Source organism: Eretmochelys imbricata, chromosome 8, assembly GCF_965152235.1.
Source record: "Eretmochelys imbricata isolate rEreImb1 chromosome 8, rEreImb1.hap1, whole genome shotgun sequence".
NCBI lineage: Eukaryota > Metazoa > Chordata > Testudines > Cheloniidae > Eretmochelys > Eretmochelys imbricata.
In genome coordinates, this window is record NC_135579.1 from 81,207,981 (window position 1) to 81,223,665 (window position 15,685).

At 36.6% G+C, this 15,685-nt stretch overlaps 1 protein-coding gene across 1 annotated transcript in view; it reads right to left on the reverse strand.

Annotated features, from left to right (window-relative positions):
• The window catches only part of ADGRL2 (adhesion G protein-coupled receptor L2), a 159,098-nt gene that overhangs the window by 32,885 nt on the left and 110,528 nt on the right, over window positions 1-15,685 (reverse strand). Inside the window, exons 10-16 of the mRNA XM_077823776.1 lie at window positions 13,289-13,472; window positions 10,370-10,492; window positions 9,860-10,065; window positions 8,592-8,765; window positions 7,094-7,303; window positions 5,063-5,283; window positions 3,675-3,741 (exon numbers count right to left, since the gene is read on the reverse strand). Of these exons, the coding sequence (XP_077679902.1) occupies window positions 3,675-3,741; window positions 5,063-5,283; window positions 7,094-7,303; window positions 8,592-8,765; window positions 9,860-10,065; window positions 10,370-10,492; window positions 13,289-13,472 (1,185 nt within the window). The remainder of the gene's footprint in view (window positions 1-3,674; window positions 3,742-5,062; window positions 5,284-7,093; window positions 7,304-8,591; window positions 8,766-9,859; window positions 10,066-10,369; window positions 10,493-13,288; window positions 13,473-15,685) is intronic.

Consider the following 15,685-nt stretch of genomic DNA (forward strand, 5'->3'; position numbering starts at 1 on the left):
TCATACCATTGATAATGAATACCCTACTCTACAAACATGGCTCTTCTCTGGTTACGCTGCACATGAGATATTATTTTTCAGCCATTACTCATCTCCCTCTCTCTTTCTCACTCTCTCAGTTGGACGATTAGAAGGCAAAGCAATTGCAGGAGAAGAATTACTCCCAGGAACTAGGCTGTGATTGCTACCTGCTGTTTCATATTTGTGAAGTTGGGAATACTGCTCCCAAAGGCCTTTAGCCACTTAGTCTAAATGATTTGCTAGAGGATAATAATATCATGGCCGATAAATAATAGTGGACTCTGACTGTACATGGTCAATATAATTTAAATGTCCTTCACCTCTGTTCTCACTCTGACCTGGTTATGAGGACACATAAATGGCCGCAGCAAAGCCCCCTTCTAGCTCCCTCAAGTGAAATGTTATATAAAATAGAGAGACGTGACCTAGAAAGTGCTTACAGTAATAAGTTAAACAAAAACAAACAAAAAACACTTACAACCAGACCCTAAAGCACTGACTAGCTGAACTGTATGACAACAGACTTAGAACAGTTTTCTTTAAATGATCATAGCAATCATGACAGGTTTCAGAGTAGCAGCCGTGTTAGTCTGTATCCGCAAAAATAAAAGGAGGACTTGTGGCACCTTAGAGACGAACAAATTTATTTGAGCACAAGCTTTCGTGAGCTACAGCTCACTTCATTGGATGCATGCAGTGGAAAATACAGTGGGGAGATTTTATACACCCAGAGAACATGAAACAATGGGTGTTACCATACACACTGTAATGAGAGTGATCAGGTAAGGTGAGCTATTACCAGCAGGAGAGGAAAAAAATGCTAAAACCTTTTGTAGTGATAATCAAGGTGGGCCATTTCCAGTAGTTGACAAGAAAGTGTGGGGAACAGTGCGGTGGGGGTGGGGATAAACATGGGGAAATAGACTCTGTGTGTTTACTGTGTGTAATGACCCATCCACTCCCAGTCTTTATTCAAGCCTAATGTAATGGTGTCCAGTTTTCAAATTAATTCCAATTCTGCAGTTTCTCATTGGAGTCTGTTTTTGAGGTTTTTTTGTTGAAGAATTGCAACTTTTAGGTCTGTAATAGAGTGACTAGAGAGGCTGAAGTGTTCTCTGACTGGTTTTTGAATGTTATAATTCCTGACGTCTGATTTGTGTCCATTTATTCTTTTATGTAGAGACTGTCCGGTCTGGCCAATGTACATGGCAGAGGGGCATTGCTGGCACATGATGGCATATATCACATTGGTAGATGTGCAGGTGAAGGAGCCTCTGATAGTGTGGCTGATGTGATTAGCCCTATGATGGCGTCCCCTGAAGATATGTGGACATAGTTGGCAACGGGCTTTAATGCAAGGATAGGTTCCTGGGTTAGTGTTTTTGTTGTGTGGTGTGTGGTTGCTGGTGAGTATTTGCTTCAGGTTGGGGGGGTGTCCGTAAGCAAGGACTGTGTACAACTTCTCCTATTGAAAGAGTATGACCTACTGTATTAAAAATGCCTTGTAAATATAGTTGAAGGCTTAGTTCTGAATCAAATTCCCAAGTGGGAGGGATTTCCTTTACTTTAAACTTTTTAAATAGATTAAACTTTGTACTACATTCTTAGTTGACCACATTCCTCATACCTCAAGGAGACTATTATCTCTCTCTCTCTCTCCCCACATATACATACACACACTTTGACATTTGAGAAAAGAAGAGGAAATTTTACATAACAGATCCTTCAGCAGTGTGACTGTATCTTTAAAATGAAGCATCTATTTGCACATTGTGCACTTGTCCTTTCTTAAGTGTCCCTGCTCAATGGGTTGAAAAAACTCCATTGTTTAACAAAGGTGGCCTTCTAATAAACAAAGAGTACATCCCGAGATACATACATCTGGAAATACTTTAGCATGATATCTTAGGGAAGGATAAATCACCTATCTATAGGCTTGGCATAATTCAATTTTTTTAAAATATAATTTTGACACCAATATCGATGTTTATTTTTAAGCATTTTTTTCAATTTTTACTTATTTAAATGTTTACAGGTGTGGGAAATTATGGAGTGGGCCAGACAATAATTATTTAAAGACAATAGGCATTGAAATTCAAGAAGTTAAAGCTTTATAAATTTTAAAACACAGACTGTCAACATTACGTGCCAAAATATACGAAGTGAATACCCCTAAATTAAACCCAGTTCTCGAGATTTTTATTACTCTGACTAGCTATAAATTTTGATTATTATCAATGGAAATATTTTTTTGTTGCCCTGTGTGTACAGTGAAATTGACTTTTACCAACGTTTAATAAAAATCAAATCCTACCAAGCCTACCTATCTTGGATGGTCTGGCACATCTTTTCACTGTAATTCATAGATTCAAAATATACCAATTTTCTTTCACAATTTGGGGCAGTGTAAATTATAAGATACAAAAAAAGTGCTTAAATAATTCAGTGTATAAATCAATAAAAGGCAGGAATTTAAAAATTAAGGCTGACAAACTAACCTCGAAAAAATAATACAAGAGTATAAATAAGCTCTAACTAGTGAAGGGAGTGTCAGAAACTTTAATTTCTTGGCTTTTGTCACAACCATGGCATTATATAAATTCATGGGATCTGGTATTTAATTGCTGTAGGTTTCTAAAAACACTAATAAAACCCACTTCACTATTCCAAAATATCGAAGTTATGAACTCTCTCTTATGTTCCTACAAAATAAATATCAGTGCACACTCAAGCACAGCTATACCTTTCAGAGCTCTGACGCCACAACCATAAAGTTGAGTTTTAAATTCATTTTGAATATAGTTTTCTTCCAAATTCTTACATCTCTATTTCCACGAGTTTGAAATAACTGCAGCAGATCTTCCCCTGGCTAAATATACAACCATGTTCAATCTATTGTAAAGACTGGAATGATTCTAGGAATGGATAATGAATGAGTTAACCACTCCATATTTAATTAAAAAAATAAATTATATATATAATTAAAATATTTCCACAACCAATTGGACTGACTCACATGGGTTTTCTATTGGGTTCACAATACATTATTATTTATATAAAAAAAAGTAAGTGTGTTTTATACATATGTTTTATACATAGAACACATAGCATATATATACATATGGGAAAAAACACTTACAAATATACACATACATAAGCATATGTATGCAGAATTATTAGATTGAATTATTTACCCAGACGATTGGAACTTCTGTTTGAATCATTCCAATCTGTTGGATAAATATTTAGTTACAATTTTTGAGCATGTGCAAAACCAACTCAACAGACTGAAGTAATACTAATGGCCCTTTTGTAATCTGTATTTAGTACTGTATTGATCTGTCATATGACTGCCATATCAATATGACCTTTAGTATTAAAATAATAAGGACAAAAAGAAGAAGTGAAGAAGCACCAATTGAGTTTTGAACATTAATAATTTGGTCAGAACTATATTTTAAACATTCTTTTCAGTCCCTTGTTCCCATCATAAATTTGCCGTAAGTATTTTCATACAAAACTCTGAGAGTAGGGTTTGTAACGATTGATGTTACTCAACCTTCACAACACTGTTGCTTTTGTAAAATGAGCATAAAGGGGAAGGAAAGGGTGGGGGGTGGAGGGGTGGAGGGCAAAGAAGAAAGCACTCTTACCAGAATAATGAAGGTAACAGGCCCAATGAAACTCCAGATAAAATAGTTATCTACGTGGAGCCAGCAACTGTGGTGAAAAAGGCAATGAAAGTTAAATGATTACATTGGCTCCTGAGTTGTAAAAATGGAAAGTGCAAAACCCATCTTAAATAATCCTTGAACAGGTGTTTCATTGTGAATAGACAATAAGCCAACAACAGTGAACAAACAGTACCATCTTAATCATGGCCATTTCCCCCTCCCCCCTTAGCTAGGGCTGTTTTCTTGGTTCTCTTTAACAAGGTTGTTGATCACCTGCTCTGGTTTTCTCCTTACATACCAAAACTAATGTTTGTTTGTTTTTTTAAAAAACCCTCTCTCTCTCTTTTTAGGTTCACTCAAAGTTTTTGCTATGGACTGATGAAACCCGACATCAGTAAATGCTTTATTTTCATATGTTTTCTCTGTAATTGTCAAAATTTGCCTTTAACTTTGTATCATAAACAAAGTGCTCATTCCTGAAGAATGCAAGATAGAAAATGTTCAGATGTCATGTTTTGCTGCAAAACAGTATGATATAAATAAAATACCCCATCTGGGAGTTGAATAGTAAGAAAAAAACACATATGATATTAAAGTAAATGATGCATAAACTTATCGGGTGGCTTCACTTAGTGGTTCATTTTTCATATAGCCCAGCCCCCTGTTGAATCTCTTTTATTTGTCTTTCATCAGTAGCAAAATCAAGCAGCTTTCTAGAAGTCAACAATATCTTCCCATACTGTAACTAATTTCATCAAAGGACAAAGTAAAACGCCATTGGAAAGCAAATTCATGCCTCCAGCAACTCAAATCCTCAGAAACATTTTATGTCTACCTTCTGTCACTTTCTATAAATATCTGTATTTTTATAAATAAAAGGCAATGGGTAATTTTAATCCTGCTCTACCCTTCTGATAAAATATTATCAAAGTAAAACATATAGGTTGGAATATTGTACTGTCATATTTCAGAATGAGAGTTAGCCAGAGGGCCAGCTGAACAAAGAGATCTAATGAAGCATTAGCTTAAAACTGGGTGGTTAAGCCTGTCAGACACTTTAAGTTCGGAAGAATTTTTACTTAATATCCATTTGAGGCCAAAAAGTTATTTACTTTTTCAATTTGTTTCAGGTCAATCTTTTGTGTTAAAAGAAAGACCATAATTTAGAATCTGCCTCTCCAGAGTACAAATCCTCTGAACCTAGAAAATTACAAAAGACTTGATTGTAATTTGTGCATGGCATTGCCATTCTCTTACCAATAAAGCTTTCAGATGCTATTTTAGTCTGTCAGGGACACTCTGACAGCTAACAGGCTTTAAAAAAATTATTCACTTGAAAAACACTCAGGTCACTTGCAATTACTTACGCTTTCTCTGTTCCATAGCTCTTATAGTCAATAGCTGCTGAGACACCAACTACTGTGGCAGGGAAGAGGTAGCCAGCAACATAGTAGTACTTCTTCCTAGAATATTCACTTTCAAATACTTCTACTAACATGAGATAGAGCTGCACTCCTTCTAGACACATCCAGGCAAATGCTGCCAGGAAGAAAAAGTGTAAGAGGCCTGCAAATATTGGACATGCAATCTGCAAAGAAAGAGAAACATGAAAATACAAACTGCCCAAACCTTCCTAGCTAATTCGATACACTGCAAATGAAACAGTACGCAATTTTGTTACGAAGGTAGTAACTGAATATATTTCTACTAGAGACCCTTCACAAGTCCAGAGTAGTTTTCGCTAGTCAGAAACATACGCTAGATATTCAGAAATGTTAGTAATGTATTATGTCCACAGTAGCTGCAGAAAGTATACTTAATTGTACTACGTACATTAAGTATGGAAACAACTTATTAATATTTCTTACTGTAGAAGAATATACAGCATTAAAAACAATTCCTTAATTTTGGCACTGGGATGTTATCACTGCTGCAAGACTTATATTGTAGATGATTTGGTACATGAAGATAAATAAAGAACAGTTGGTTCTACATGTATTATTTATATCTTCTATTTAAAATTCTTATGTAGCCATCCGAATTTTCTATCTGCTTTAATATAAAATAACTTTGCTTTTACTATTTTAGGAAGTTCTGCTGTTGTATCAGTAGCCAGTTTAGATTCACCCCTGTGTAGCTGAATGCTGGATGAAATTCTACCAAATTATGAAATTCCAAGCCACTCTCGGAGCTCTGAATGATGGGATGAATTTCACCAAAGCTTCAAAAAGTTGCATCAGACACTCAGAGGTCTTTGGTGCAGAAAGGTCATATGTTTCTGGTACATCAACATTTAATTTCAGCACTAGTTTGACAAGTACCCTTTAAATCACCTATCTTTATTAACATATGCTTCTGAATGGAAAAACACTACTTCCCTTTAAGAGGGAAATAGAAGCTATAATGGTATTTTTGATGCCTGCAAATATTATTTGTGAACATGTCCATCTTAATCTTTTGTAACACCTTTTTTCATAGATTTATAGATATTTAGGTCAGAAGGGACCATTATGATCATCTAGTCTGACCTTCTGCACAATGCAGGTCACAGAATTTCACCCACCACTCCTGCAAAAAACCTCACACCCATATCTGTGCTATTGAAGTCCTCAAATCATAGTTTAAAGACTTCAAGGAGCAGAGAATCCTCCAACAAGTGACCTGTGCCCCATGCTACAGAGGAAGGCGAAAAACCTCCAGGGCCTCTTCCAATCTGCCCTGGAGGAAAATTCCTTCCCGACCCCAAATATGGTGATCAGCTAAACCCTGAGCATATGGGCAAGATTCATCAGCCAGATACTACAGAAAATTCTTTCCTGGGTAACTAGGATCCCACCCCATCTAATATCCCATCACAGCCATTGGGCCTATTTACCATGAATATTTAATTACCAAAATCATGTTATCCCATCATACCATCTCCTCCATAAACTTATCGAGTTTAATCTTAAAGCCAGATAGATCTTTTGCCCCCACTGCTTCCCTTGGAAGGCTATTCCAAAACTTCACTCCTCTGATGGTTAGAAACCTTCGTCTAATTTCTAGTCTAAATTTCCTGGTGGCCAGTTTATATCCATTTGTTCTTGAGTCCACATTGGTACTGAGCTTAAATAATTCCTCTCCCTTTCCAGTAGTTATCCCTCTGATATATTTATAGAGAGCAATCATATCTCCCCATAACCTTCTTTTAGTTAGGGTAAACAAGCCAAGCTCCTTGAGTCTCCTTTCATAAGACAAGTTTTCCATTCCTCAGATCATCCTAGTAGCCCTTTATCCCGGCCTTGCTGTGTCAGTTACATTCAGAAACTTGAAAGCTTGGCAGTGGTGTCATATTTAAATTCACAACCATTTCAAACAGTCATTTTCACAGAACAAGATCAATATGCACACAGACTTACTTTGTATTCTGTTTTATCGATGCCTATTAGGAAAATGAACTCTGCAATGAATAGGTTGATACAAAGATTCTTGTGAATAGTATTACGATCACTTTGCAGGCCACGGAAGAAACAGAATGTGAAGATGCAGATGGCCAGGCATACAAGGGAGATGACAATTCCCACCCAGGTGATGACAGTAAGGAGTAGCTCATGCACTCCATCTTTGTACTGAAAATAATCAAGAATGGAGAAAATTAATATGGCCATTTATCAGTACAAACAGAAGATCATTTAAACAGGTAACAGCTAGAAAATTCCTGATTAATTTTATAGATGACAGAAGTGCTGAGTATTTTATTAATCTTATGTCAGGCTTATCTGCTGTTCAGGATTAGTGTGGGTGCAAAAAACGCAGCTCTGAGTGCACAGAGATAGAAATTTGAACTAGATCAGATAATATTTTTACTTTTTTCATGGTGACCTGTAAGCTTGAAGAAAATTCTGTGGAAAAGACTCGTACCGTGAATGTATTGCTGTACACACGTGCGGATACAGAAGAAAATTCTTATAATAGTCTATAAGAGAAAACCTTGTTTTTTTCCTACAAACCTAGGACTCTATATTCAAAAAGCCTGAGAGCAAGTATGTGCACATTCATCATGAAGAAATCAATTAGAACAAAAAAAAAGGAGAGTAACTCAGCTGACCCTTCAACTTACAACACAAACTCAAATCTCATTTTCAGGTAAAGACTGGTTCAGAAGATTGTCCTTGCTTTCACTGGCCACAGAGTCAACCCTGTCATTCTCCTTGGTTTTGTTTTTTATATTGGTTGTATGGTTCAGCAACTCACTGGCAGCTTCTTTGCTGGGCTATGCTGCTGCTAGGTTTATATTTGCAGGCACGCTTGGGCTTCCCTATTTAGCCGCTCTCCAAAGTGCACAATGTCCAGGCAAAGTCCCAGAGCTGTTCAAATGTCACATGCTCTGGGACTTTAGAAATCTCATAGGCACCCTGGTGTGCAGCTAGATGGAAAAGCTCCATAGTGCAGGGAAGTTTGAAGAACCCAGGAAAGAGGCTGCTGGACCTTATCATTAGTATAGCAGCTTGTGTTTAAGGGAGGGCATAGAATACACAAGATTCTCCACAATTCATATCCAACTGTATCTGGGAGTTTGTTAAAGGCATGGGGCTAGAAGTTGAATGGAGGGACCAGAAACCTGTCCAGTACTGGGAAAGCACATCTGGTCAAAAAATTTCAAAAACAAGATTGTGACAAAAAACAGAAACATTTTTTTTTAAATGTCCCCCTCATCTTGTGATCAGCTTTATGGAAGAGGGAGGGGGAAAGGTCATATGGAGAAGAAGCTGCGCTGGGAAGTGATGCATGAAAGTTGGAAATGCTCAGAGATATGTCTGAGATTTGGATAAGCATCTGAACTTTTGCTTTCTTCTACATATTAAAGACAAACCTTCAAAGGTTTGCTCTATACTGACTAGAAGCATCATTACTTACCGCAATTTCCCTATGGGCCATAAGGATTGCAAAGTTTGTTAGGTGGCTGCAAGCACAAGATGTATGAGTTTTATTTGTGTCAATCAGCTTGCACCCCTGAGTGGACCAATATCCCATCATAGTCCTCTCTGAGTAGTTCCAGAAGGAGCAATTTGCATTGAAATAATTGTCAGGCTGGGGGATAAAAGGATAAAATAAAATTAGGATTTTACACTCTAAGATGGCAATAACAGTTGTTCAATATATGTAAAAGGTAATTTAGATTAAACTTTGCATGTTTCGGACTATAAAGTTTTTCATCAGCAAAGTTGTGGACTATGTTGTACAAGGCAGACATCTAGTTTAAAAGGGACTTTATAGTCCGAAACACTTTAATGTGTAATCTCAATTACTGTAGATCCAATTTTAAACAATTACAATTTCCTTCTTACGATTTTATGCACTGATGGTGCATTGTAGCCTTTTTTTTTTCTTTCTGCAAAATTAAAACTGAATTTATTCTGTAGGATTTCACCTGTATCTGACCATTTAAAAACGCTATCCCTTTTCTATTCTCATTTTTGAGCAAACCAAAGTTGCACATAAAAGGCACCGGGAACGGATTAGCTCCTCGAGGCCTACTTCAAGGAGAACTTGCTGAAGTAGATACAAAAGAGGAAAATCCACACATTTTTCTGAGCCAGTCCTGATAGTTTACCGTGCCCACTCTTTTGGCATGGGAACAGGAAGAACCCAACTCAAACAGCAGAGTGAAAGAGCATAGTGAAAAGAAACATGGATTTAGCAGTCATGAGGAAGATGGGCAGCAAACTTTGAGGCACTGGAAACTGTAGAAGCTACACTCTGTTCTCTGTTGAATAAATCTATTTGAATAATTTGTAAAGGTTTCCCAAAGATGGCCCAGAATTAAAGTAAGTATTCCCAGTGTCATTTAATTTTGCTACATTAAACAGGCAGAGTCATAACAATTAATATTTTTCTATCCTGCTGCTAAGGTAAGAGTTAATTTTCACTTAGAAACAAATTAGAGAGTCATTTACATTTTCATGTTGATTACTGAATTAACTTTCATTAAGAATACACTTAAGTTCTAATAATCACTGAACCAGGCTCATTTAATTTTATGTTCATAGACTTAAATAAACTTGTGTCTCTGACCTAGTCCAACATTTAAAATTCAAATGGAAGGAAGGTGTTTTTTTTTTCTGCTTTGCTCTTCTCTCTTGCTGATTTTATGACCTTCCTATTAATTCATTAGCATAACTCACGTCAATGTGTTCCAGGGTAAAAAGCACAGGATCAGTCAGGTACACACGGCTGGACTCCTTGTTGATAGAGGCTGCGATGACGTGGGAGTTCACTGCAATGGTACTGTTCCGACCAACGAAGTCACTACCCAGCTTTATGGTCGCATTTTCGGTACTGAGGAAGCGTCCCAAACTTTTGTAAATGATGAAAACCAATTTTGCTAATCCTAGTAAAGGAAAACTCCCATTATAATGTCATGGAATTGTAGGTGAAGAGTACAATGTGTGCTGAATGATCTATTGTCTAAATGCAAAATAAAACATCAGCAAAGAGGAATGCATTATGCAGGATTTGGATTCAAATCAAAGAGACTTACACATACTCCATACAAGAAAGAGCCCTTGAACAGCTATTTTTACTTCTGCTAGCCAATGTATTAACATATTCAAAAATGTAAGATTTAAATTACTATTGCTTTAAATGTGTATTTCGCACAGATTAAAGGAGTCAGATTAAGTGCCCAAACTTACCATTCCTGCTGTTCTGTTTCACAGTGTTTGCGGAGAGTTGGATCAAATTGCCTCCTTCACTGCCCTGAGGAAATTTCAAGTCCTGCACCTGGCCTTCTGTACTGAGCACTGCAACTTCCAGAACTAGTCGGACCAAACACAAACCAACAGGGAAGGGGAGAAAAAAAACGTAGAAAACATTTTTTGTGGTCAGATTATAATGTGGCAGGTGATAACTTTCTGAAAACTCCTCATTTTGCTGTCCTTGTTTGCCTCTACAAGACAGAGGCTTGCTGGCATGTTTCAACTATGTGGACCTAGTTTCTTTAAACTTTAATTAAACCTAGTTCATACTACCAAAGTAACAGCACTTCAGTGGTGAAAACATGATAACAAACCTTGTTTTATTGTGTGCGTACAAGACATCACTTTAAAAACACTGTAAACTCTTATGTTGAAGAAATGCTTAATTTTTGGAGCCAAGAGTGTCTCTACTGCATAAATGGTTAGTGTCTGTCTACAGTTTTTAATAGCAATTATACAGTACTAAGGCTATCCTAAAATACTGTAAATAGCTAGGTGCGTTTAAATAGTATAGTTCTGTGAATCTCTGTATTTGTGTCTAGAAAAGTCCCAAATATCGGTTTTCTGCATGTATGTTAAAGAGTTGTTGAAAGACATTTTATGTTTATGTATTTTAAAAAGATTTAAATGCTACTATCAGTTTTTTACATTTTAACTCAGGCTTATATAGCGCAGAACTGAGGTTTTATAGAATTACCTTGCAAGGCTGGATGCTCTTTGATAAGTAAAATTACTCAGTTCAGGACAGACTACTTAGGAAATATCTTTGCCTCAGTGTTAAAACTTGGCATTTATGCCCACCTGTACATCACATTTGACAATTATTTCAATTTTTCCGCCTACATATTCTGAAGGATGAACACAAATGCTTCCAATAACCAACAAAACAGTTAATGTACAAGAACATGACAGATCTACAGTGGTTTTTGCATGGAAACTATTTATTTGACTAATGAGTTCAGTACAGGGTGACCAGATAGCAAGTGTAAAAAATCGGGATGGGGGGGGGGGATGTTTAGGTGCCTATATAAGAAAAAGTCCTGAAAATCAGGACTGTCCCTATAAAATCTGGTCACCCTACTTCAGTATAAGTATAAATTGAGACATCCTGGGTCACTGAAGTCAATGCAACTTTTACCACTGAGTTCAATGAAGGGGTGGGGGGCAGTATTTCACTCAGAATGTCTTTAAAGGGGAGAGAGGGAGAACTGTGGGGAATGGAGGGGACAGGTAGTCCACTGCCAGCCTTTCTGGAGTTAAGATTTTAGGTTGCTCTATTTCTGAATGCCATTTAGTTTAATGGGAGTTGTGTTTGCACAGCTGGTCTGTTAGGCTTTGACTGACATCAGTAGCCTTGACATGAACAATATATTATTTTGATTTGAAGGCAGCTTCTCCTGAGCACTGACATACAAGTAGTCCCATTGAACTCAATAGAACTACTTGTACATCAGTGATTGAAAGATCAGGGGCCTAGATACACAATCTACTTTAAAGGAAGCTGTTGCCTTACAAGTGGCATGTAGGCTAATTTGCAAAAGGTGCGTCCTTACTCTTTTTCGAGGGGAAAAAAGTAAAGGTAAAAATATGAATGAAAAATGTCTTCAATTAAGTCAGACAAGAGAGAATACATTTTTAAAAATTATTCTTTAACAGTTAAATCCAGCTCAAATTCTCAAAAGCTTTTCACAAAGAGATTCTATCCAAAATCCTAAAAAGGGAGTGAAACTTTTGTAATGACAATTGATGTAACTAGTTAGTAGTGATAGTGATAAATTAGTGATGGTGATACACATTTTGTGTGAAAGTTCTATAATTAGGCAAGCAGAGTGACCACTACAAAAAGTAAAGGCCATCCAAAATTTGAATTTACAAGTGCACAGTTCACACCAATATTACTTTGCTTATAATATGATGTTTAGGATGCAGTTTTAAGAGAGAAAATAGAGGTTTAAAATATTATTTGTTTGGATTAAAATCTGAGTTGATCTAGAGGCCCTTCACCTGCGAGACCATAAGTACCCAGCAGTTCCACATTGTTCTCACACCCCTATCCAAAACATTATTTATTCAATACTCTTCCCATTCCCAAATCTCTCGGTCCAATCCCCAAGCCTCTGACCCAGCACCTCAGCATCACATGCTTCCCTTTCCCCTTGTACCTCACTGAGGACTGACTCATCAGTACACTAAAGACATTTTAATTTTATGGACCAGCAGTGGGTTTAACTATCACAAGACTATACCTATATTTGTAGATCCCTAATGCTGAGCTCTTCATCTGCGCCACCATTTAAATTCTAAATTATGTTCCAAGTATCTGCAACTATTTTGCAATCTATGGAGCATGGTTATTCTGCATTATGGAAGATGTAGTCGCATTTTCACCTGAAGGCAGTTATGTTTAATATAAACATTTGGTCCATGTTCTATGTGCCTAAAAAATGTAACTGCCAGAGTACATTCCAGAAAGTAATTTAAATTCATTAGGAACAGATTATATATAATGGGAAAACATTTCCACAGCTCCACAGCAAGCATTTTACTTACTTCAGAAAATCCATTCTCTGGCATTTAAGCACTATTCATATCCATACATTTTGCTAATGATTTTTCAATTGTAGATGAACTTTTCAACATGAACTACTTTACTTTTTTACATAGCATTAATTATGCTACAGAAGAATAGGTTTTTTTAACTAATTAAGAAAACACCCCAATTTCTGAACACTTTCTACCAAGTACTGCAGACCCCAGCTTTCTTAGTGTACTGTGACTATTAACCTTGGTTTTTGTTTTCTTCTCATACCGGGATTTGCAGTACTTGAAACTACACTTGAAGACATATTAACTTACCAATGTTTTCGGTGGGCATTGAGACTCTAGTTGGTTCTAAGAGGTTGTCAGCCAAGACAAAAGCCCCTTCTTCTAGTGTATCAAGTAACATTGTTGCAGCATGTGCTTGTTCGGAAGAATTCATATCTTTCCAGGATTCTAGAGCTTCAGGCCTGAGGAGGTTGTTCACTGTGTCAACGATTGCCTGTATTCATTAGAAAACTACCATTAGGTGTGATTGCCCTAGGCAGTGGGAGAAAGTTTCCAACGTTATCTGGTGACAATTATAATATTTAACTGTCAAGATTATTTACTGTGATTTAATGGCACCAGAAAACTATTTTCAACATAAAAATATTTCCAACCCTTTACTGAACTAGCACAAATAGAGATTCACTAGCCACCAGCTGTGTGTTACCTGTCACTTGTAAACATGCAGATCTGGCTTGTTTCATATCAGATATGAAGACTGTGTTATTAATGTGCTGAGAAATGTAAGAACCAATGCCAATGGTCTTGCCTGAAGCTTAATACTGAAGTTAATGTCAAAAAATATAATTCACATTTAGAAAATACTAATACCAAAGTCAGCATTCCAAAGTTTAGGCTAAAAAGGCAATACTATTATCCTGCAAACTTAACACAATACATGCAGCTACAGTACATAAGCTGTTGTCTAATACAAACTCTCTCTTTTATTATAAGAGGCATGAAATGAAGTTGCCTCAGTAGTTATAAAATAACCTGTACCACTCTTTCTCCCCTTTCCTGTACCTGTTGACAAATACTTAGAAGCTTACTAACTTCCATTCCTGCACAATGGTCATTCAACAAAGGAAATCAGTAGCACAAACAAGATGCCCACTGACTGACCCTGTTATCTGTGAAAGCATAATTACAAAACTGAACAAAGTTCTCATTTTTGAAAGTCTACACTGTGAAAACTATATTATTATGTATTAGGGTTCATTAAGCTGCATATAAAACAACAGTAAGTAAGGAGAAAAGGGAATTTGAAGAGACATTATTACATTCTCTTTACAAAATAATCCAATCAATCACAGTAATCAGTTAATCAATTGAAGGCAGGCTCTTACATTAATGCATAATGTAGCTGTGCATTGAATATGCCATGCATTGCTGAATCATTGTCCCATTTACCTAGTCATAATGTGTCATTAAGCACATATATAATTTGATCAGTTTAAAAGCACTTGGAATGGAAACGAAACACATTATACAAACAAAAATATTGGTTTGGAAAACTACACTGTATACATGAATGAATAGGAAAAGTTGGTCGAGGCTATTGTCAGACCAAGATTAATTAGCTTAATCCATCTTTATATCCTCTTTCTGCCAGCACTGTGAGCCACTACAACCTTCCTGGCAGGTTGAAGATACTTCGAAGTGGCATTAAAAGGTTTTTTTTCTTTCTCTAATGGGAGACAGAATAGTCAAATGCTCACACTGATACTGCTGCAGCCATTAATTAGAGTGGAACAGAAATTGGTCTGTAGAGGCCGGATTCATTAGTCACCAAGAAATACAGATTGGAGCCTCTAATCTGAGGTACAATTGAATCCTCTGTCACCAAGTGGGAACTTGCTTCATTTGCATAGTGTAAGTCAGCTTTTGATTTCTAATTTCAAGAGGTTTGTTATTTTTATCTTAACAGAGAAGCTCATTTGAGACTCATTGAAAATGATACCGGTCAAAAATTAAGGTCGTGCTACTGTTTCTTGTGTATCTATATACGGCGCTGATTATATGCATTCATTAACTCGAAGCATGCCTTATTTACTATGGTACAATCTAACTCGATGTATTTCTTCAGTGGAATCAAAATGATTAGCAATATAATAATATTTCTGAGGTGCTCTCTCCTCCCTGCCAAAGGGGGGGGGGGTGGAATTAAAAGACTATTTTTGTCCCAATGACACACGTGTCCTGGGCAATACACCAATTACTACATTTCCCATTAACTTATATCTTAAAAGGTGAACTGCAAATGAATTACGAAAATTCAATCCCATTCCAACAATATCTGCTGTGCTCCCCATTAACCAGGCTAAAAGGGACAATTAAAATATTATTATTTGAAATCTGATTCCACCACTCCTATTTCTTTTTTCCTTTTGGATCTCAGAGTAACTATTCTTGCTGTGACCAAACAGCTCTCATTTCTATGCAAGGCTCCAGCCTGTGAAGGTTGGTGACTGGAGCAGTCCTATATAAAGGGGGGAATGTCAGATAAGAGGCTTTTCTTTTTATTATGTTGTGCGGTGTTTCAAAGTTTTTATTACTCTTGTATTATATCCCATAGAGTGTAAGCAAAAATTAATAATATTTAAAAAAACTTTGAAAAACCGTGCAATATAATTTTTAAAAGCCACTTACGTGATCCACTCTAGGCCA